At 37.4% G+C, this 25,488-nt stretch overlaps 1 protein-coding gene across 10 annotated transcripts in view; it reads right to left on the bottom strand.

Moving 5' to 3' along the window:
- SLC24A2 (solute carrier family 24 member 2) overlaps positions 1-25,488 on the bottom strand; it is a 106,280-nt gene that overhangs the window by 42,171 nt on the left and 38,621 nt on the right. For 6 of the 10 annotated variants that reach the window (XM_079330169.1, XM_079330168.1, XM_079330163.1 and 3 more), the window contains exons 3-4: positions 8,696-8,734; positions 7,548-7,656 (exon numbers count right to left, since the gene is read on the bottom strand). In XM_079330169.1, the coding sequence (XP_079186295.1) occupies positions 7,548-7,656; positions 8,696-8,734 (148 nt within the window). The remainder of the gene's footprint in view (positions 1-7,547; positions 7,657-8,695; positions 8,735-25,488) is intronic. The other 4 variants (XM_079330164.1, XM_079330166.1, XM_079330172.1 and 1 more) reach the window with 1 other exon arrangement.

Here is a 25,488-nt window from a genome sequence, read left to right as displayed (position 1 = left end):
TTACTACCCTGTGAAGAGAACTTACTAACACCTAACATGAAGTTTCAGAGTTACACACCAAGAAGCAGAGATTCTGAAAAATGTAAAAGCTAAAACCCAAGGCATCACTTGCTAATGACTGCATGGAGAGTCATGCCACTAAAAGCTAGAAAAGTGCCACTGCAGTGAAGATGACCAACAGCACCCTTAGGGTGCTGCACTAGGGAAAGCACTGCCACCAGGTCAAGGAGGTGATACTTTCCTTCTGCCATGTTCACAGTATATATGTGGGTGCTGGGACTAGTCCCAAGCTCACCAGTACAGGGCAGGTGTAGACATACCAGAAGGAGTCCAGCATTGGGCCACAAAGATCATGATGGGATGGAGCACCTCTCAGAAAAGGAGAGGCTATGAGAGTTAGGACTGTTCAGCCTGGAGGAAAGAAGGTACAGGGAGATCTTATCCCCATGTATAAGCACCTGATGGGACAGAAAGAACAAAAGGGAACAATAATTCCCTCAGAAGTACCCGTTGACAGGAGAAGAGTTAACGGACATGAACTAAAAACCCAGAAAAATCCATCCAAACATGCATTGGGATGATGGGCAAACATTGAAATGGGTGTCCAAAACCACTGTGGAGTCTCCATTTGTGAACATTTTCAAATCATGATTGGAAGCTGTCACAGTCAACCTGCTGCAGTTGATCCTGCTTGAGCAGAGGATTGGACTAGCTGGATTCTGAAGTGCAAGGAGTCCCTTTCAACCTACATGAGAAAAAACCACATCAATTTTGCAAAAGCTAGATGCATAAAGCCAGTATGAGCATCTACCTGATGTAACACTACACTGAGAAGGTAAGCCTAATTGTCCTTTCCATTGGTTTCCCACCCCATATCAGACTGGAATACCATGGGAAGGAGTTAAAGAGAAGATCTTATTATAATTAACAGCTATTAATATGTGTGTGAGCCTGGGAGGGAGCCCTCATCTTCTCTGGCAGAAATCCCTTGCAAACATTTCAGTCTGCAGCTGAGAGGAGAGAGAGCCAAAATCATCTGAGCACTGTGCTCAGAAGACTGTTTTTTCTTGATGGGACAGAAAAGGAGCGAAGGACAGGCTGGGTAAGAGCAATGGTGCAAGAAGAAGGATGCATAGCTTCTTTGCAGGCCTACGGTATGCCTAAAGGATGCTCAAGAATTATGACAGATTTAAAGCAGAGATAGTTAATAACATCCAAAATTACTTCATTAATTTTGTCTAGATTTGCATATTTCTTCAGATTGAATAAAATACTTTTGTGCTTATACAGTTCTGAAGATATATTTCTTTATTTTCTGGCATGATGCTAGGAAGTGGTGAGATCACACCTTGAGTGCTGTGTCCAGTTCTGTCCCCTCAGTTTAGGAAGCACGTTGAGACCCTTGAGTGGGTCCAGAAGAGGGAACAAGGCTGGTGAATAGTTGGAACACAAACCCTGTAAGGAATGACTGAGGGAGCCTGGGGTGTTTAGCCTGGAGAAAAGGAGACTCAGGGGTGACCCTATCACTCTCTTCAACTCCCTGAAAGGTGGCTGTAGACAGGTGGGGGTTGGGCTCTTTCACCAGGCAACAGCTGCCAGAATGAGAGGATGCAGTCTTGAGCTGTGCCAGGAGAAGTTCAGGTTAGATGTCAGGAAAAATTTATTCACAGAAAGAGTGACTGAGCACTGGAATTATCTTCCCAGGGAGTTGGTGGAGTCACTGTTCTTGGACACAGTTGAAAAAAGATTCATGTCATGGTTTAGTTGATGAGGAGGTATTAGGTCATAGATTGGATTAGATGAATTCAAAGGTCTTTTCCAATCTAGTTCATTCTGTAATTCTGTGATTCTGTGATTCTGTGAAGTGTACTCAAGTCCTCCAACATCACAAAATCAAAGAAGAGTTAAGGTTGAAAATGACTTCTGAGATCCACATTATGGAGATGAGGAAAGTGGAAGTGCTCAGGTTACTTCAGCCATGCAGGAGATGAGCATTACCCATGAGTTGGTGTAAGCTGAGCTACCTGGCCATACTTCTCTGAGGATACAGCAAATAAACAGCTTCAGGTAAACAAGGTTTCCAATGGTGCCAATGGCAGCGAGCACAGACATGATGGTGCAGCTCACCTGGGCCATGGGAAGAGTAAGAACATAAGTTTTTTACAAAATGAGACAACTGCTGGGAGGCTGCTGAGTAACCATGCAGGCAAAGGATACCCATCCTCTGTCAGATGTCTTTGGGGTGAGCTGACAGTTTTTATGACATCTAAGAAAAGTACCCAAGTAGAAGCAGCAAATGAAGCAGAATAGTTTGTGGTGAATGGAAAAGTTGGAAAATTCTTAAGACCAGTGTGTAGGAACACAACAGCATCTACCAAGCCATTACAAATAATTCACTACTATGTAAAAAAACTTTGAGGATTCTTCTTTATTTTCCTGAGAAGTATGAATGCAGGTTTCATTTCTTTTTGTCAGAACAGTAACAGTGACTGTATTTTTCTGTATTCAGTGAAGGAAGTGACAGAATTGTAAGCTCAACTTTATGTAACAGAAGGTTACTTTTCTCACCAGTAACATGCACCATATTTATATCTTCAAAAAAAAAAAAAAAAAAAGTACAGCATATAAGATAAACAATTCATTTTCTGCAGAAGTACATCCTGTAGTTTTCCATTTTGGAAATAGGACTCGAGATAGGAATAGGAGAAAATTGCCAAAGATACCTACTTCTCACTGGGGACTAAGCCATGACAGAGATTTATATCACACTCATTTTCATGCAGAGGATGGCATTTGCATATGAGTTATAGTCTTGTCACACAGGAGCAAGAAAGTCAGCAACTAGCTAAATCCTCACTGCATTTAGATGTTGGGAGATGTTTTGCTGGCCTGTGGCACCTTATCAGCAGGCAGAAAAGGGGTGCTATGATAATGAAAACACTGCACTCTTTCTGTATCTTGATAAAACTGTGCAAGAAAAACAATGCAGCCTAACTGCACTGTTGCTCTAATTCCTCACTGCAGTGCTGGTATCTTCCCTACTCAACAGAGTACCTGTAGAGAGAAAATGCTTCCTCCACACTCCTGAAGGAGTCATCTTTAAAGCAATCTACAGCTTACAGGTAGAAGGTAGGATTATTGTTCATGACACATTGCCATAAAAATACTTACCATCTTATTCTTGCCCTGCTCCAACTACACAACAACAGCCATCTTCTCTTAAAAAATGTAGAGATCTTTGTAAAACCTACACTTTCATAACCTAGGAATATCCCTTTCAAAACTAGGACAAAGGTATCTGAGATACAGGACTCAGAAGAAAGCAGCTACAAATGATCAATGGTTGTCATGAGTTATCTTCAGGTTGCTTGGATTTTGGACTGGGACTTGACCAACACAGCAGGTCAGATGACGCCATCCTTACCTTATGGGTAGTGTTGTTATGAACAGACCAGCTGGATTGCCAGACTAGCACTTAAGCAGAAGCAAATATGGCATAGGATTTCCTGGGGATTAATGACTGGCTAAGAGTTAATGATAGCCTGAAACACAGGCAGTCATTAATCTTAATCCTCAGGAAATGATGTCTATCAAGGTCATTATTTCTGTAATAAGATAAAAGCAAACAAAAACCTAATGTCATATAGATACATATATTTTTAATGACTCACGATGTCTCAGCTGTAATGTAAAGCTCACGTCCCATTAACAAACATCCTACACATTCACCTATTAGAGTAGCTGAACTCTTATCTTCTTAGAAGCTTTATACTGAGACCAAGATTTTGAAGGGGAGAAGCCTTCCTTGTCTAGACTGCTAAATCCACAGCAGACTGCACACTTGCCTGAATGCAAAGAGCCAAATATCCTGCAGCTCCTCAGATATTACTCATCTGTCAGAGGTGGGCTGAACACCTTGCAAGCCTACTGATTCTGGAGAATTTGCAAGCTGGCTTTCACAAGACAGCCACAAGCCAAAACTACATTTATGTGAAAAGGGAAAAGGAAGGATAGGTTCACAAGTGTGTAGCATATTGGGACTGCTCTGTTTATCCACATTTTGTGGAAAAAAATCTTATTTCATGTTATCCTACTTGCAATCAAGTGCATTTTTAAGATGCTTTCAATTGTGGTAGAGGTTGGTTCTGACTACACAAATGAATTATTCAGAAGTAAATTTGATGAGCTGGTTTTCTATAAATACACTGAATATTAATGCAGTAATAATGGTGTGTAGGTCAAGCTCATGTTTAATAGTCACACAGACTGTTTATACACTTCATACTGCTTTTGCTACCAAGAGGATGCAGATGGGACTTCTGCCACCCTTGCAAAAATCCACACAACTCCAAATGACAGTGCAGCATGCTTTCCCATGCTCCCACTTCCCTTGCAATTATTCAAGGGAAAGTAATAATATTACTGACTTAAAGAGGAAGAAAATCTGGATCCCTCAGCAGCAGTGCAAAAATTAGAAAAATAACTGCTAAAGGCAATATTTGATCTAGAAGCCCTCAAGAATCAAGTACAAAGCTCCCAGACTTTACCCGTACTCTTCCACTTGGCTGTGACAGCTGAGTGCTGCTGGTGTCTGACCTGACTAATGGACACAGGATCCAGAAAGACAGCAGGTGCTGAAGAAGCCATCTTATGGGAGAAGGCTGAAAGAAGGTGGGTGCAGGTGGGTGAGATCCAGTGGGAGAAAGGCAAATAAGTAAATGCTAGAGAAATGCAGAAAAAGGAAATGCAAGAAGGAGGAGGAGGAGGATGTCAGGAGTATGCCCAGGGGTTGCCAGAGTCCCCATGTTTGTTAGCTTTGATAAACACCTTTCAAATGCTTTTCTCTGAGAGCGGCACCTTTTAATGCTTTCCTAAACTCTTCTTTTTCTGCAAATCCAACAAATTCAGCAAATGATGCAATGCTTTTGCCCTATTGATCTAAGTCATCATGTGGCAGAAATACTGAGGAAATCCAAGCTGACTGAAGTAACACTGAAAATTTTTATAACATCTTTATGCTATTCCTTTGGGTCTGATCCATGCTTGTATCAAATTATTTGGAAAACACCCTTTAGCCTCACAGATCATGCAGCAGGTCCATCATCATTCATCACATGAATGCAGCAGAGCTAATTTTATTTGCTTACACAAAACTCAAAACTGTTGAGTTTTTGTAGTAGAGGAAAGGACATGTAAATTGAAGAGAGCCACATGGCCCAGAGAAGGCACCAGGTAATCCTTTACATTTCTAAATTTCTCAAATAATGGGTTTATAGAGTAAAGGACTGCATTTCTCAGACACTTTTAATAAATACTATTTCTTTCAACTTGCAATAATCAAATGCTATCAGCTTAAAAAATTACTTATCTGCCAAAACCTCTTAAAATAAAGATGATGCACCAATTTGCTTCTTCAATGTCATTATACACAGATTAAAACATGAAAACATGGGAAGAATTTGGTAGATAAAATTCATACAGATCTAAGTACATAATTAATATTATATACAGTAGGTACCCACATCCATATTCACACATACTTTTAAAGTGAATATAAGATTAAAATACAACAACATCCAAAATTATTAACTGCCATGACCAGACACAGCATTTGTATCAAATGAAAACACCATTTCTTTCACAGAAGTTTGCAGAATAACCTGAATACAGAATAATTAATATGGACACTTTAAAAGCTTAAAATATCAGAAAACTAGTGTGTTCAGTGGAGACATTCAGTACTCCTCATATTTGCCTTCCAAACTGCCTGCAGTGCAAAAGATCTTGAAAGCTGAGTCTATGCACAAATGAAGTGCTGCCTCATTAAAGGTTAATAATGTGTGACAGAAACATGGATGCATTTTTATCTGATTTTTCCTACAGTCATAAAAAGCTGTTCATAAAAAGCTAAAACCAGAGTTTCATGTGCAAAAACAAATTATTGAATGAATTGCACTTTCATGCTCTCATGAACTAAAATTTGAATTCTGTAAAGTCAGCAAAAGCTTGAAATACTGGCTTCTTCGTATATACTAAATTAAATATCTGCACATACATAGGCTATTTTCCAGCAGATTTTTGGCCATTTCTTCATGAAAATTTTGCATTAAAATACCAAATGCAGGTAGATTCTTTTTCACTTTTGTAAATTTAACTCAGTGAGTTAGTTTTAACAAAATGTCCAGATAATGAAATGGCTACCTTGCACGTACTTGAAGGCCACAACATATTTCCATTCTGATTTTTTTTAAAGAATATTATTTCCAGGACAAATGTAAGACTTCAGAAAGGAAAAAAAATCTGTAAAAAATGAAGCATTATGTGCAAAGAAACCCTAAAAAAAATGTTGCTTGATTAATTCAAGAGAGATTTATGCATTGCAAACATCTCTATCAATCCACATCCAGGATTGAGCTACCTGACAAACTGAATTACAAGTAATAGCTAATTTTCAGAAATGTCTACCAAGACGAATTTCAGATTTCAAACCTCTTTTGTCCCTCGCTATCGTGAAGGGGAAAGCCTCTGGATCACACTACACAGTGCAAGCTTACTACAGCAGAAAAGTAGACAGGTCTGAACAATGAGCAAGCTATGTATGGGTAACAAGTGAAATAAGCTTGAGCAATGGAAAAACACCTGAGAGATTATCGTATTCTCAATGTACTTTAGGTTCAAATTGTGCTCCAGTCAACAATTTCTTATAGTCTTCAATCTGTCATGTATGTTCATGTAAAGTCCTACATATAGTTGTTGGTCACTGAAGTTTGAAAAGTCTGTCAGTAATATTTTTTTTGTCTCTTTAGTACTTCCCCATTCCTTCAAAAGTGCTATTTCTTGAGACATCATTTACTGCAGCAAGAGAAGTCCTATGGACACACAGACATCAAATAACACAAGGTTTTGAATTTTTTTGGTTGTTCTGCTAGAATCTGAGAGTCAGATCAAAGCCAATAGGGTTTTCCTGCCAGCTTCTTGGATCAAAGCAGTGGTTTTCTTGCTAATTTGTCAAAGAAATAATAAATCACACCACACTTGGATAAAGCAAGTAAACAGTTTATATACATAGAATAGAGAGATATGTTGGCTGCATTTTTATTAATGTCGGCATTAAACAACCTGAAGTCAAATCAACAGAATCTCATTCTTTTCTACAGTGCACCTGACAAATTATCCACCATTTTGATAAAATCAAAACCAGGGAGGAAAACAAACAAAAATCTTTATGGAAGTACAGGATGATACAGTTTGTGTAACTTTTACATTGCTGCTGACACCAGAAGAGAAGAGAATCAGTAGTTATGCATCAAACAAGTGACCAGTTTTAGTTTCACTGCAATGAACATAATTCCTAAGTGGAAAGTCTTGGTGGGAGTATGTATATCACACCATAAAAGCACAGAACTCTCTCAGAAAATCTAGACACACTCAGAAAAGCAAGATGAAAACAAGAGAAAAGAAAAAAATAGTTTTGTGGAGAAAAAGGAAAAATAAATAATTTGTTTGCTTTTTCATCAGGAAAGCAAAAAAATAATTATTAGGCATACCTTCAGCAAGTGGGTCAAGTGTGTGAATCATGAGCTGGAAGATGCTGTTCCTCATTAGGCTGTTGTGGAGAGATGCAGAGCTTCCTCCCCGCTGGAGACGTGGCTTGGTCTAGGGTAAAAAATATGGTGAAGAATTTAGGGGGTTTTTGTTGTTTGTGTAAAGATGTCTGAAACAGTATTAATTAATCTCACACTTCACTCCATAATGAAACATTCTGAAGCATTGCCTATAGCAGATTATGTTAAGTGACAGACTTTATCACTCATTGCCATAAGTACAGACAATTTCTCAGGAGGGGTTGGATTGTAAGAACAGCCATTAGTCTCCCAGGACTCAGGAAAAAAAAAACATGGCAAAAAGAATGCTTCTTTGTGAAAACTCATAAAGTGTTGAGAAAATGCAAACCTCATACTTGCATCAGGAAAAAAAAATTGTTTCTTTATAGAACCTTTTGTTGGAATTCCTGAAGTGAGTTATAATTTTTATTACTTCAGCACATTGAAAGAATGCATATAATCAAAATTATGCAGAAAAAGGGTGTACAGTACTTTTTTAAAATGGCACTCAGTCAGAAACTTGCTCCTTGCTCTGGCTCAATCCACTGGATTCTCATGGCAAAAAGAGACTGAGATTGTGATAAGGCAGCACAGACATCTACAACAATGAATCTAATGTACAAGCATCTTTTTCATGCTTGTAATTAAATATAAAACATACTCTGAGATTCTGTTCCCCGTGCAACTGCCTAATACAATAATCACCGCACTGTATATATCTCATAGAACAAGACTGTTTTGTGGCAGTTTTTTTCAATAAAAGGGATAGTGAGAGCCAGCAGGCTACTGACTAGAAAGACCCTGAAATCTAATTAGAGGGGAAAAAACACAGAAGAAAATAATATCTGGCAATAATACATGGATTAATCTTTGGAGTCATACACATGAAAAATAATAACTTATAAAAAACAATAAAGAAGATTAATTCACTGCTTTATGTTTGGAAATAAATTATTTAAACTCTATAGCAGTATAGGAGGAAAAAGAAATCCCAGTAATTTAGAAGAATGTTGATGTATGCCAAACCAATGTAAGGCTTGCCTCACCACCCTTCTGAGAAACAAATGCTCAGATGCATAATTGCTGCCTACCGTCAATGTCTGGTCATCCTTGTCTCCAGCATTAGGTGACTGCATGAATGGGAAAAAGAACAAAAAGAAGTGTCAGATGGAGCACACAGGGAATGGACAGGCAGCAGAACATCACACATGTCTGTTCCTATGAATTCTGTTGTGATAGGTTTTTGAACCGCTCAAGGCATCCTACTGATCAAGTAAATCAGAGTAAATTCACGTTGCAGTGTGCAAGCGTCTTTAACTCTTGTCAGTTCCTTGGAAAGCAACTGTTGTCATTTCAGGGCCTGGCACAGCAGCTGGGCTGCAGATCACAATGTTCACTTCATACAAATTACTCAGGGAGCCAAACTCCCTGTACATCAACCAGCTTGAGAGAGTGAAGAGAGAAGGGCAACAAGAAACTCAGGGCTGAGCAACTGTTCCACAAGAAGGCTAAGATGGAGTAACCTTGGTATTTTGCAGGAAGAGACTAGGCAAGGAAATGAAAAAATGTGTTTCATTTTAACAACTCCCTACAAATTACCGTTTAGCTCAAACTGGCAGCTCTGATCAAGAGCAAGCAACATGGAACATACTGCCTTGCCATGAGGGAAAATGAGACTCTGAATGATGTTAAATAATTTTCTCCATCTCAAGGGCTCTTCTTTAGTGCTATGTAATACACAGAAAACAAACTGCATCACAACTGTTCTATGGAACAAGTTCTCTCCCATTCAGTGAAACCCAGTTTTTGGACACACACAATCAGTATTTTTTTTTATATGCTTTTTGGGTTAATTAATCTTGAAGGTTAAGTGCAAGGCAAGCAGCTATGATGAAACACTGATGAAGTAAATCCTTTATGTTCCATAATAAATACAAGAATAATGAGAACCAAACTCTTTGTCAAAAATGTACTGCTAGAACTCTGACTATTGACTAAAAAAAAAGATAATCAGACAACAAAAAACATCTTTGTTCTAATAAAGGAACTATCTGTTACCTCTAAAATAAATCTATCCTTGTGTTAGAAAACAATAGGAAAGAATTTGATGCTCTATTGAAGAAAGCTATGGCAAAAAGAACCGTGAAAGGAATAAAAATAAAAGGAAACAGAAAGAAAATACAAAATCTGTGTTCTAAAATATCATTGAAAGAGTAGATGTATCTTAGAAAATGCTGGCCTAATGAGTATATATGTATGGTTATATATTATACATATTCATGTGTCTTTCAGATACAAACCCACACAAATGAGCAAATCCACTATTTATATGTGAGTATTTTGAGGGACCTTCACAGAAAAAAATCCATCTCACAGCAAAATTTGCAAGAAAGCAAAAAAGGACAAGCTGGGAAAAGCTCTTATTGTCTCCAAAAAAGAGCAGTTTAGAGTAGTTGAGCCCTAAGGATCAGTGGCTATAGTTACAGAAGTAAAGTCTGTGATATATGGATGAATGCATAAAAGTGGAACTTGATTAGAAGTCAAAAAAAATTATCATTTGAAACATTGATTTTCTGAAGTTTAAAAAAAACCTATTTTTTATTTTTAATATTGAAAGATATGAGAATGTATAATTGATGAAACTGAGTAAATTGTACTTTCTACCTCACAAAGGTCTGAAGACTATCACTTTTCAAAATTTCATGTTGAAGGAAACATTTCTCATTTATTTGAAAAAGAATGGGATGAGGCTAAATGAATGCATAAAAAGAGCTAGTCGATAATTTGCACCATATAATTTAATTAGTAAAAGATAATTATATAAAAAAGAGAAAGAATAATGAAACACATTTTCCATATGCATTAAGAAAACAAAAGTGTGAAATAATTGAATTATTTGCCAATACAAATTGGGACATACACCATGAAATGGATTTCTAAAATTATTTTTTCCACATTTTCCATGCAATTGTTTCTGAGTTTAACTTGTCAGTCAACTTATATTCTAGCAAAAATGTTCAGGAAAATTTCAAAAACAGGAATGTAAACAATAGTTTGACATTCTGGTGATACTAAATACTTAGACTTCCAGGTTTATATCCTGGAGTAACAATAAAAATCTCCCAAATAAATAGCTAATAAATAATTAAATAGTGTCTTAAACTATGACAGTGAAAAATTCAGTTGGGTTGCTGTTTACAGTACTGGATGACATTTTGTCCCCACCAGGATGGAAAATGAAGCTATTTTACTACTGTTCACAGCAAGTTTTGAACATGTCTTTGCTATTTAGTTTTGGTATCATACACTGCATGAGAAAGTATCTTAAAGTATCATTTTTCCCTTGAGGAAACATTGAGTATTCAAGCATTTTATGCTGTCTTAATATGAAACAACACTTATAAGCTGGTCCAGTTGGTGGAGTTTCTTTGCACTGGGAGCAATACTTCATTTGTGGACACACTTAACAACGATATTTAAAAGAAAACACATGTTTTCTGTAAAGATAGGTTTGTTCATAATCATGGCAACTATTGCATGTTAGTTCCCTTAGGATCAGAAAGAGATGAAAGTTCCATGTTTTGTAGAGTACAAACATTTCTGAAGGTGTTACTAATAAAAATTATCTTTTGCAATTACACACTTTAATTTCTTTAAAACCATGAATTTATTATGATTCTGCAAAGTGAAAAAAATGCACTCTAGCATACTTTCTTATTCAAAAGTATTTGAGGCACAATCCATTATTGTGTTTTTATCAGAATTATAAAATGATTAATCATTACACAGGTCACTAATTTTTTTTAGAGAATTCAGTGGAGTATTTGTTAGTTCTTCCATACCCCACAGCAGGACATAAGAATTTGTCCATCCTCCTGCCACCACCAATGATCATTTATTCAAGCTTGCTTCAGATGAGATGAGAGTCTTAGAACATTTTGTTTCAGGAAGAATAAAAAATGTCTACTTGCTATAGAGAGATGATTTCTGGTATTCTTTTCACACATCTGTCTTTGTCAGTGACCTAAGTTCATCAGTGATTGAGTCTGGTAACTTCTTTGCCTTGTTTGGGAACATATGTTGTTGAAAACCAGGCTTCTAAGCAACTCATGCAAGAGGTGATGGCTCACTAAGTGCCTGGTGAGCCTCCTGGTGCTTTCCTTTGACATAAAGGACATCATGAGAGCTGGGAGCAGAATCTATAAAAAGCTCTAGGTATTTGACACCGAGCATCCTTATTAACAGGAGATGGCTGGTAACGTGAACCATCCATTAGGGTGTGCAGTCCACAGCCTCAATCTGAGAGCTGACTGTCTGCAGCTCAAGCAGTTGTTGCTCTAATTAAAGCTTCCATGTTAAAGGTTCAGCAGCCAGAAACAGTGCACTGGACTGCCCATTCTCTTCTCCTAACATGAGAAAAGCAAGTTGTCTATCAAATTCAAGTAAAAATGTAATGGGATTTCAACACCCTTTCTACAGTGTGAGGTCACATATCTTTTCTTCTTGATAAATATTTTCCAAATATGATAATGAAAAGCTGTTAAAAATCAATCAATCAATCAATCAATCAATCAATCAATCAATCAGCTTTTCTAGGAATAATGACATTTAGGGACATTTGTTGTTTTGCAGTGTGGTTCTGAATGCAATACAGTGTCTCCAGTTATTGCATTATATGAGCCCACATGGGAGTTTGTACAATTGTCTCAAGATGTTTTCCAGTGCAGGACTTCTCCTGCTCTCTCTTATGCCTGCTTTAAAATGTGGCATCAGGACACAGCCACTTTACAGCTGGCAGTGAGTCACACTTGTCAGCCCTCAAGTAAATTACAGAAGGTAAGTTTCTTGGAGCACTTTTCTAGGATTCTCTAACCTCACACTTAAGGTCTGTAGGGTTTTTTTTAGACTGAACTGGAGAAAAAATGAGATAGATTTCAAAGGCAGCCACTGAAGTCAACCTAGTAAACATATGACATTTCAGTTAATTTCTAAAATCCAGTGTCCTAAGGAGTACTAGTAATGTATTTGGAATAGAACTGTTCTGCATCTCTTTGAAATTATATGGTAAGTCAGGTTAAGACATCAGTAAAATCCTTGCAATGAATTCAGCTAGGCTTTTCAGAAATAAGCCTAATAAGCTTAGCGAGGGAACCAAAAATGAAGGTAATAGTTCAGCTTGTTCTCTCTCTGAATACATGCATCTTTGAATTTTAACAAATTAGAATCCCTTAGAGCTCCTTTCTGTGAATACTCCAAATTCCAAGTTATAACCTTTGCCTTCTTGATGGCTGGCTGGAAAGATCAAATCCTAGTGTTCCCAATATACTTAAATTAAAATTCTAGGTATCTAAGGAAAAGAAAGTTGACCATCACCATCACCAGAACCTCTGTCAGGTGCTGCAGTGAAGCCAGTAGAACTTCATAAATGAAGGTGAATCACCTCATTACCCCACTCTCTAAATAATTTTTTGTAAAAAGGCTGTAAGTAGCTGCAAGGGAAAACCTCTGTATTTAAGATATAGTAAGGATTTTAACTTATATATTACTGCTTAGACATAAGTATCTGAATCCAGACTGTGACTTAACACTGCATACAGGACCTTAGATCTAATTTAAAACAGAGAAGAAAAAGCTTTAGTAACCACACTGTAGAAAAATACACTAAAGTTTTCTTTCACTTTGCCTTCTTTCTTCTTTTCACCTTTCCCCTTCTAAAAATAAAATAAACCAGGGAGTTTTACCTAAAGAAGCAGATTTCTGTATTGTTGAAGAAACCAAATATGATTCACAAAACCACATCCAAAATTAAACTGAGGTTGTAAAGTTGTTTTTCTTATCAAAATGAAGAATTTAATGAATTAGATGTTGAACTTCTAAAGACATTAACCTGGACCAAAATGATCTGGCTCCACTTACTGCTCCACACTGCTTAGAGGCAGTGTGTGAAAGTTTCAGGCTCTGGAAAAAGCAAAAAGGCTTTGTTAATTCCGATCAGTTGTCTCTTTTATGCCAGTCTATTCATGCAATTACCCAATGTGCATGCACATAGTGAATCCTCATAAATGTTCAGAAGAGATGCATCCTAGTTGATTTGAGCAGCGACAAATAGATGGTGTAAGCCATTAGTTGCTAAATCACACATTAAAGTTAGGTCAACTGATTTAATTCCAGATATCTGTGCATCCCACTGTGTGAAATAAGGCTCTTCTAGTCACACTGTATAACCAATTATATGGTGTTTAGGTATTCATCATGTGTAAGTAAGAGTCTGCCCCATGTCTCTTACCTTCTCTGAACTTGCCTAAAGTCAGGTATCTTTGGCTTAGGGTGGCAATGTAATAGCTCAAGCTTAAAGACCTCATGAGTTTTTAATCACCTTAGTGTCAGAAGTAATTATGCAGTTTAAAGTTGTCCCTCATCCTCATTTCAAGACTTACTAATGAAGTCACCTTTTGCTATTTTTTGAGTCAAATAATTTTGCACCACAGCTCTGTATGCCTATGTAACTTTCAGGAGGGCAAAATAATCCATAAATAAATAAACAAACAAATCTAGGTACATAGCAGTCATTTGATACACATGAACAAAATGTGTTCACAAGTGACAGTATACTTCAGTATGGATTTATGTGGCTAATTTTAAAATAAGTGGATTTAAAGTCTTTAATATGCTGCTACTTGATCAGAAACATTATGTGAGAAAGCATTAGTGAGTGCTCCAAGTAAAAGTTCTTGAAATTTAAGAAATTTTGGAAGTAAAATCATCTATGAAACAAGAAGCAAATTGTAAGGATAAGACTGCAGAGGTTTTAATCTGAATTGCAGCTACACCATAGGAAATGCAGCTCCTGACAGGAAACGCTTGCTCTTCATTTCTTGCAACTTAATCAAACATGAGTGGCTTAGTAAGAAGCCAGCAAAACAAGCATTTCTGGGTATTTCTCCTTGCCTAAATACACAAAGGATCTGCTACAGATAATGGAGGTTTCAGAGTTTGCCTTAGAAGTGGTCACAATAATTCCCAGAGGGGAAAATGTTTGACAAACCTCAACTGTGGCTGTTGCTATTATGATTTGCAGCTCCTGAATAAATTTCACTGCAGTGAGTTGGCTGTATACTACAGAGGATACATCACATGGGCAAAAAGGCTGCAGTTTCATTGCCTTTCCACCTCCAGCACCCTGGAGATCCTGAAGGTCAGCTGCAGAGAAGAAACCTGCCTGCACAGCCCATAGGGAGGAAATGCTGAATCAGTGCATCCTCAGCTGCCCTTTCAGTCCCATCCCTGTTCCACCAACATCTGCTCACTTCTCTCATCTTATCTCACGGTTGCCTTTCTCCTCCAGGTGACTTTTTTTGTTACTAGGATCTCTGCTGACTTTATTGTCAGCTGACAGAAATGCCTGATTGAGCTCTCTGGATAAGGTCTGCAGGAAGAATGTGAGCAAAAAAATATATACAGTAATAAATGATGTTGGCAGAGCTAGCTGAGTATTGCCACAGTGGATGTGCTAGAAAGGGAGATAATGGAGCATAGAACACTGGCCAAAGGGAAAGCCTTGGCTATCCCATGGGATTATCATTTCCATGAAACAGTAATAACATTTAAAGTGGTCTAACTCACATTAAAAAAAAAAAAAAAAAAAAAAAAAAAAAAAAAAAAAAAAAAAAAAAAAAAAGAGTTGGTCTAAAGGAAAGCATCACCAATATATAGCTGGTACTCAGGTATAAACATTTCAAATAGTTGTGTTTCAAAACATAAAACTATCATTCCTGAGAGCATGCTGGCAGCTATGGGCTGCAATAACATGGGTATCAGTTTTACACAGTGTAATAGGCAAAATCTAGCAGTCAGCTTCTCTTCCTCCATTTCCCCATTTGGTACCTAGGAATAGAGGCACTGTTTGTAAAGAACTTGGTTCTTATGGAGAGGGCTGATTGCCTCAGAAGCAGGTTGCCCTCTCTACAGCAATTAACTGGCTCTTTTGGGTTTTGTATCTCCTGCTGAGCACAATATAGACGTTCATTTCAATAAGCTGCAAAGCAAATCTTTGAGAGCAGCATCTCCAATAGTTACAGGTAAAGGATCAAAATGTACCTCCTACAATGCTTTGCTAGCTAACAAACATCTAAGATTTTTAGATTTTTTTGCACTATGTCTCTAACAACTCTGAACCTACAGGTTTACAAGATTATGAGAATTCATGCAATCAAAGCACACAGAACACTTGCGCTTTTTACATCCTATAGGATGTTAGACCAATTCCTCTACATAATAAGAGGGAAACAAATGAAAATATGACGGTTTAATTATTTTCATCCATCCACTAACTAGATTAAGTTACATGTTCTCAGCTTTACAATGCAAAACTAGACATCATGTCCAAGACAAAGCATTACTAAAAGAATCTTAATTTTACCCATTTGACTCAACAGAATTTCAGGCTCAATGTCCTCCTAACTGACATTGAATACCATCTGCCTCTACATTAATCCTTCAGATAACCATTTTCAGCTTTTCCATCACTGTCACTTAGGTCCTTCTTATCAAACAAAATGTGGAAATGCTATCTAAGGGTTTATCATATACCTGGTGCAGGGGTAAAAAATAGTAGGGAGAAAATATCTTCTGTAAAAATAAAGAAGAAATTTTACAGAAGAACCTGCAGATAAGAAAACAACACTGTACTGCAAATGTGTCTGATGGAGCTATGGACAGAAAAGCAAGTCAGATTTTATCTACAACTAAAATAAAAGAGTTTTCTTCAAATTAGGATAAGAAAAAAGAGGACTACATTAGCTTCTGTCTTACTCTGATTCCATCTGCTTTTAACTATTTTTTCTACAATGTTCTCCATAGAATTTAGATGAAAGAGACATAAGATTTTTGGCTCTGAAATTAAGAGCATCCCTGCATGCTGGGATTCCAGAGACCACCAGATATGTTCTGGACAATCTGCAGTATGCATGTGCCAGGTTACTTTCAAGTCCTTTAGAGCTGAAACTGAGGCAGAAAGACCTAAACAACACTGTTCTTCCTAGATTAAGGCTTACAACATCCAGACCTGAAATCAGACCTCCTCTATTTTGGGTCTCAATGTCTGGACCATCAGAGAAATTCAGAGAAATTTATGTACATCATGGCATAGCCAAGGCTGGACAGAAAATCTTTGAGCTCACCTTCCTTCATAAGTCTGCTATTTCACACTGCCTTTCACACTACTGATTTGTCCCTACAATTATGACTCAGATGCCTGCAGGGAAACCATGGCCAGTGCAGAAGCAGTGTCTCTGTTGCTCGTCTCTGCAAACTCTGGTCCTCCCAAAACAGTTTCCTAATTAATATTTAAGCTAAACATACAACTCCAAGGATAATTCTCCTTGTGATTGAAGAGCATAAGGCATTGGGGAAAGCAGATGTGCTGGAGTTAGGAAAAATTTACATGCCTGTAATAGGAGACCACAGCTACAGGAAAACATGGTGAAACAGTGAGGGTGGCAGACCAAGCAGCTACAGATGATACTGAGGTACAGCTTTCTGCTGTGTTTCACCTCTTTATCCCATTTACAGCCTATAGCAAAAACATTTCTTCACCTGTAAGCTGCCAGATAAGCTTCACTGCAAAGCATGACATTTCTCTGAGACATTTGCTGAGAAATGTTATTTGGGACACCACCCAAAATCACAGTCTGCAAGGTCTTTCAATAAGCAAGAGAAGAGAAACTCGCAGTAACTCCATCCATCTTTTATGTAATTCCATTCCACTACAATGAAAATGAAAGTCTGGTATCTTGAAGTCTGCAGTCTCTAACTGCCCAAGTCACACGCACAAGAACATGCCACTACCCCCAACTGTAAGTATCCTTTCAGCCAACAGTTACTGCTCAAATGTCTCCGTCATAAATCACAGAATCACAAAATATGCTGAGTTGGAAGGCACCCACAAGGATCACCAAGTCCAGCTCCTGGCCCTGCACAGCACCATTCTCAACATTCACATGTCCAACTGCTTATTGAGCTCTGTCAGGCTGGTGCTGTGACCCCTTCCCTGGAGGGCTGTTCTGGTGCCAAACCACCCTTGGGGTGAAGAATATTTTCCTAATATCCCACCTAAACCTTCCTTGACACAGCCTCAGGCCATTCCCTCAGCTCCTGTCACTGGTCACCACAGAAAAGAGATCAGTGCCTGGGCTTCTGCTTCCTCTTGAGAGGAAGATGTAAACAGTGATGAGGTCTTTTCATCTCAGGATTTTTCCCCCAGAATGTGTGCTTCTTCCACTGTATTTTAGACTTTCCTGCTGCCTTTCCCCCCTCCTATCTCAGTGACAGGCACATTACACAGTGCCCATGGAAACCCAGCCCATTAGAAAACTTCTGTTCCAGGGACTGGCACGCCTCTGTATCTGAGAGGGATGTTCAGCTATCTGCTTTCAATAAGATGTGTGGTTATAACTATCTGCACTTAGCAACAAGAGGGCTATTACATCCCACTGCTTTCAATAGCGCCCAGCCCAAACAGTCCTTCTTCAGTGTAAAAGGTACACCAAACAGCAGGACTGGGGAGAGTTTTTGACAAAAACTACACCCTTGCGCTGAGTGAAGTCACCCAAGACAGAGGGGATTTGAAACTAAGAGCTGAACTTACACAGTGAAGCTGGGCCCCCATAATTTAAAACCCTGGGTATGAATTCTAGTAAGACAAAAATACTTTCTGAGCCTTAGTTTATGCATTTGTGGATTATTTAATAGCCAAACTCCAGTTCCTGTGGCTACATTCTAGGTTGGCATGTTTTTGGCTTTATCATCCCAAATTAATCTGTTTCCAGGTAGTGCACATACTGCTGGATCTACAAAAACTCTGGTTGCTCCAGGAGGGAACAAACTAGTTCCCCAGGATACAATTTTAATACAATTAAATTAGTATAAAAAGAAAACTTTTAGTTAATGTGAAACAGAAATCATTATATGCTGTGCAGTATTAATCCATCTGGAAGTAATCCATAAACTGTAAAACTCCCATTGCTATGAATCTACATGTTTCTGGTTCAGTGTGATTCTGCAATCACTCCGCTAACATGTAAAAACTTCAGTGAACAATGCACACATGATTCTTTTCACAATATTGATTCTGAGATTGAGATAATTGCTGTCTTCTGCAAGCTAAATTGTCATTCAGTAGGGTTCCTTCATGTGTGAGTTTGTGAGTATCCAATCAGGATTTTATGAATTTAAGCTACTTTTTATTATATGAGGTTCCATACATGGTCTTTTACATTAACATTTTGCGCTTGTAATGCTGTCCAAGAGAGTCAAAGGAATAAATGTATTTGAATCTTAGAGAGTCATCTTTCCATTTGTAAAACAATGTGTGGCAGAATGAGGAGAAACACAAATTAGAACTCCCTAAGTCTGTCTACCTCCTGTTTGCTTTACTGGAAGTTTTATAGTAGACATTTCTGTGTATGTACATTTTTAGTATGCTCCATCAATAGTATTCCTGCACTTGTGCTATGGATGTCAACGGCAATACCTGAAGTGTGCTTTTTTTTTTTTGCTTTTGGTTCAAAAAACATGCTTATTGAAAGGGACAGAATCATCAGATCTGTCACTGTTCAACTCCTGCTAACGGGGTTTTGTTTGTAAACTGAATTCTCCTATTTACAATCACAGAAATATCCTCTCAAGACAATCATGTTTTTCAATATTCTAGTTAAATCTGACTTATCAAAATGTCTGCATTCTGATTCCCAGAGTTGTAACAAAAATAAGGAAGATCAGGTAAAATCATAATCTTAATAAAGAAATAACAAGTACAGGGGACACTGGCATATGTCCAACAGATCAAAACAGCAACAAAAAAAAACTGGCTCAAAGTCTGATTTCACACCAGTTGGAATTAATTTCATGGCATTAGCATAAACTAAATTAATTGAGAGCATGATCTGATTGTGCATGAAGGAACAGAGGAGATATTTATTCCACAGCATGCTGAAAGAAGGTGTCCATCTCACAGTTTGCTAGATATAAAGCAAAAATACAGCAAAAATATAAGACACATTTTGCAATGCAAAATTGCGGTTTTATTATTACAGTTATAATAAAGTTTATTTGAAAGATATGCTCCTATTTCACACCTTTTCCCAGACCTCCCCTGACAAGGGCTTTTGAAGTCATGAAGTCAGGCTCTACTTTTACCCTGCAGATTGTCGCAATTTTGTCAGCTCATCCTGGAGCTTCTCCCACCAAAGAGGCAGATGCAAAAATTTGAAGGCTTTGGAGTTTAAAGTCACAGGTGTCAGACACACAGCATTGAGAGGTGGGAAAACTGAGGGCTCAGGATCGAGTTACATATCCTGACAAGCCAGATCAAACTGCATTGATGATCTGGAGACTTCAACTGCTCCAACAAGACCGATTGCCTGAATATTTCTGAAAAAAAGCATTTAAGCCACTTCGTATCCTACCTATGCTAGTCAGCTCTCACAGCAATGGCTGTTTAAAAAAATATATGCACGATTAAAATAGCTTTACTAAGGCTACAGCAAATCATGGTGAGTTGTGCTAGTGTTTCTCCCAGATGAAGGAATGCCTGGCCACTCCCAGCCACAGCATCCAGGGCAGTTTCACACACTACCAAGCAGTCACGCTGTGGCTCAGCCACGTGCCACATCACTCACTGATTTCACGCCTGGCCTCCACCGCAGCCAGAGTCATAGGCAAGTAAGGGCAACATTATAAACTACTCTCTGAGCTCATTAAAGGATGGCAAAGCAGGAACTATAACAGGAGTCCAACCCTTTCGTGTCTCATTTCTTCAGGCTGAAGGCTTGTTCTGGTTGGGTATAAACAAGAGCTGCCCCTGTCTGCTGGATTAGTAATGCCATCTGTGAAAAAAGAACTGGAAAGTGGACCTGGATGATTACAGATTTTGTCATACTAACAGAATCTATCACAGCATTTCCAACTCCTAGCAATATTTTGGGCAAGCTAAAGAAAAGCAAAATACAGATTTGAATGGACTAGTCATTTCACCAAAGACTTGGGACCTAAAGGCTAACAAAGAATGGACAATTTAGTACAGCTTTTGGAAAAACTGCTGTCCTGATTCTTATTAGTTCTGTGGAGAAGCTACATATACTAACTCCACTGATGGAAATAAACAGTCTAACACAACACTACAAGCTTAATTTGCAATTGTAGGTAATACAAAATAACTCATTCTTTGGTTTAGGCCACGTAAAATGACATGGTGTGTTGGATGAAAACAAAGTAAGAGATGGAAAACTAAATCAGACAAAATGCTGCCACCACAGAAAGTACAAATTTTGTGTGCCTGAAGTAAATATGATACTTACAGAATCAGTGCTTTCCTCTTACCTATCTTCTCATTAAATAAAATATCAAATGACTGCCTACAGTTTCTGTCTATAAAGTGATTTTTTTTATGCCTGAGAAGCAATCACAGGGGCAGGGACAAGATGAATTCTAACCACTGATTTTTGGGGGGCAGGTACTTTTATCTCTCAGAAAGACAGGAGAGAAATCTAACTGAGAAATGTAGACCTGTCGGCTAAATCTTTCCAACCAGAACTTCCCAAGGAAGAATAATTCTGAGATCTATGATTGCATCTTTTTCTACGAAAACCATAGTGATCATGAAACATCTGTGGCACAAGTAAATTGCAAGTATGCCTTCTGGGACCATGAAAGAATACCAACAAATGTCATATGTCTCTGATGAAGGTACTGTGAAAGCCTAATAAGAAAGACACTGCATACCTTGTAGCTAAAGACAATTAAGTATATCAGAACATCATCAGAACCAGAAGTAGAAATGCTCCAAACAAACAAAACCTAATCACTTCTGCAAAAGAGAAGTAATGTTACACACAGAGTTGTAAAAATATGATGTGGCTGTGTGGATTATACTCACATAAAATGTATTTAGAAAGAGAAGGTTTTTTTTCATTGGCATCACCACACTACGAATTTTCTATAATCATACCGTGTTTGCTATTTAATTGAAAGATAGTGATTTATAGCCTTTGGAGCAAGTCTTTTATTATCAATTTTCATGTAACTCTTCCAACAGATAATTGGAGCACTAATTTGTTTAATTACTTCAGGCATTTTGTCTCTCAGAATGTGTATTCCTCTACAGAGAGGAGAATTAGAATATTTTCTGCACTTTGTTTTTGTCATCTAGAACCTCACAGTTTTTTGTGATGTCTGCACGCCTGACTTTTGTAGAAAAAAACACATCCAATTTTCTTAACTCATTTGTTCCCTTCTTTCAATAGCTGAAGAGAAATCTTGCTCTGTGATCTAAATTTTATGAACTGCTTTCTTCTGGTGAAAAAAAAAAGCATTTCATCTTCTAGGTCATTTATCTCCTCTACATTTGCCTTATTTATCGCTTACTCCAAGTCATGCCTAATGTCTAATACCTACAAATTCTTCTGATTTCAGGAACTATGAAGGTGGATCTCAGTTTCATTTATAAAACACTATTTTTGCTGCTTTATCCTTGTGAGGATAACCTTGTAAACATAGATAGGCATAAACCACATATTAGGACTAAACAAGTTAAAGCAAGTAAATGTCATTTCTGCATTAAAGGGCTGAGCATTAAAGGGTGGTGTGGCAATAAGCAAGAGCTAGTCTAGTAAAAACTGAGTATATACTTGTTCTTATGTATTATATCCCATATTTTTGTATTTCTGTCCCCCAAGGTATCAGCAAAATTTTTCCATCATTCTGCACCAAGAACAATGGTTCCTTAAAAGTTTATGGGTAAAAGGTACTAGCCTCTTCATAGCTGCTTTTTCTGGGTTTCTTAGATTCTTCTACAGTAAACCTCAGCTTTCAGTAGTAGGTGATTCACTCTTGCACACAAACAAAAAATAATTAACTTTTCCTATGCCTTTTAAAAGTCCTTTAATTTTAGTCCTTTTAATTTTAGCATCTTAAACAGAAGTAAACCCATTGCACATGCTTAATGAAAAAGGTTTCAGAATCCCCTGCAGAATATAAGGGTTTCAGGATTCTTAATCTGGTTCTGTTTTGGTTTTCAGTCTGATACTCTCAGAAGGACCAATTAATTGAGCGGATTTTTTCCCCTCAACACTTTCTGAATAAATCTTACTTCTTTCTTACTTTCTATTTTTCATTTGTAAGTTTTATAGCACTAATATATTCACTGCCTTGTCTTGCATTTTTCTGTAAAATTGCCAGATTTTCTGCAAGGGCTGTCACTGATCTTAGGACTAAAAGCTACATGACCTTTGCTGCGGTTAGAAATACATGATAGAACTTTAAATACCTGGGAGGAAAATGCCATGCAGTGCAAATCTCAATTCTACACAAGAGATCAGAAGAACTACTCTGCCGGCAGTGAATTTGTCTGCTGTCTTTTTTTTTTTAAAATGTCATGGAGAGATGCAATTATGACCCCTGTTGGTTCACCCTAAAATGTACACATTTATGCTACTTGAGCCAGAATATACTGCATCAATGGTTGGTCATTCTCTCCTCCCTGAGCTACAACATTGAATGAAAGAAACATTTGAGAAAAAAAAAAATTATAAAAATATCCATGGAAAAAATAGCTGTCAGTGTTAAATAAAAAAAAAGCAGCTTGTCAACTAGAGAGCCCTGAGCACTGAAGAATCATCAAGTTTCATAACTATTCTTCATAACTAACCCTTTATGACATCTGTTCAAGTAACTCCACTCCAAGATGCTTTAAGGGTATTGCTCTAATAGCTCCAGCCACAAGTGTAGTCTTATAGCAAAACTCTCATAAGCATCATTTCTGAACCAAGGATGACAATATAAAGGAGCTTAACATCAACTTCAAGGTCAAGGAGACTTGGTCTAGTATAAAGAAATCAACATCATAGAGCAAAACAAAGAGCAAAGTTAGAACACACAAAAGGAAGGTCACCCAGCAAGTGATAACAGCATAACAGCAGTGTAACCTGATCTCTGGGAAAACCATGGCAAACTAGGGGAGATGCATTGTAGAGCAGATTTGTATCTGCATGTGAAGAGCTGGATTTCAGAACTCAGACGCAGTTGAACAGACTTTGTTGCCTGATATTGCTGCTCTAGGTGATGACTCCTTCATCGGTGTCACTGAAACCCACAGTTTTAAAATAAATACAGTTTTGATTAACATCTACCATACAAATCAATTTATTTTTTGGTTAACATGAATGCAAATGGAGCAAATATCCTTAGCAAGGGACTAAGTGGAGTGGAATAAGGTAGTTTTGTAGGCTAACTGGCTCCCTTTGGGAATTTGTTGCACTTTCTGTCTTCTGCAATATTTTTGTAAGCACAGAATGGTCATCTTGCAGACCCTTAAAGATGAGGCAATTCACCAAGGGTCTCATACAAGTAAGAGTTTTTGGGACTGAGCTCATAATTTCTAATAGCAAATACATTAGGATTTTATAAGCTCAAAAACACTTGTGAGACTAATAATCCATAAAGCCTATTAAGCTATTAAGGTAACCAAATAAAGCATCTGCATTTTGATCTGTCTCCAATCTAAATGCTCAGCATGAAGCCTCCTTAGTGATAAAAAGAAGGCTGAAGAAATCATTCTCTATATGAAAATTTTCTGTGTTTCACCTTCTGTTAGAAAAGACTATAAATCCCAGAAACTTCTTCCACTCTTAAAACATGTTATATCAGTGTCATGCTTTAAATATTTGAAAATGCGTTCTCTGTTAAAATGATTCTTCATTCATTAAGATAGAGGATAAAATACATTGTTTCCTTTAGCCTATTTATATTTTTACTTGTTTGCACTACTTCACCTGCTGCAAAATGCATCAGACACACTACTCAGATGGCCATCTCTGCTCCACTTACTACTTACGACTACTGCTCCACACTCCTTTCTGGATGTTCTCTACATGTTTGTTTCCTTTTTATTCTTCTCACTTTCATTCAGAATCTGCTTAAAGATAAATTTCTGTGCTCATCATAACAGGAAAGTTCAACATAACTAAATTAAAAGAACATTTTTAGCTAATGCTCTTTGGAGGTTGTCATTTTGCATCCTAGCTATTTTAACTCAGTGAAAAGTTAATGTCCTTTGTCTTCTTTTGGTACATCAAGTAAGGCGAATCACAGAGGTATAGTTAGTTTAGAATTTATTTCTTTTAATTTTTATTGAATGTCATTTACTAACATCACAAGCAATAATCCTAGCTTTTGTAGACATGAGATTTCATGCACATATCTCAAATAATCATAATAAAATGACAGGAAAAATGGTAATGCATTCATCACGACAATGGAACTCATTGTTTTTCTGCAGCATTCATGGCAGAAATATATTTGGTACTTCTCATCTCCAAAACTTCACAATTCCAGAGTCACAGAAATGCCATTCTTTTGTCCTTTTATTAAATGTGGTTAAAATAAAGACATTCAGTAAAATTATGTACTGTTTCTCACTCAATTGTGAAGTGCCCATTTCGGCAAAATATTTCTTTATATTTTCTTTATTTATAACTTCCTTTCCTTTTCCAGCTCTGGGAAAGTTTAGCTTCCAAGACCATTTAATTATAATGTGCAATAATAATCCAAAAATAACAATTAGAAAAGCTTTACAGATAAGCCAACCAAACAATACTATACTGATTATGACTGGAAATAAAAAGATGAGTCTGTTTCCATGGCAAAATGTAACTACTATATTAGACATGGGTGCTGCCGCAATAAACAGAACCTGCAATCCAGTCATCTTTTGCCTGACTCCAACAACAGGCCAGTGCTGATCTTCTCAAGTAATGCTGATTTAATTTTTTTTTCCTCTTTACTTTTTTCATGCGAGCTGATATTGTAACAAAACACCATGTCAAACAAC

Source organism: Erithacus rubecula, assembly GCF_903797595.1.
Source record: "Erithacus rubecula genome assembly, chromosome: Z".
Taxonomy (NCBI): Eukaryota; Metazoa; Chordata; class Aves; order Passeriformes; family Muscicapidae; genus Erithacus; species Erithacus rubecula.
This window is presented reverse-complemented; position numbering and strand designations above follow the sequence as displayed.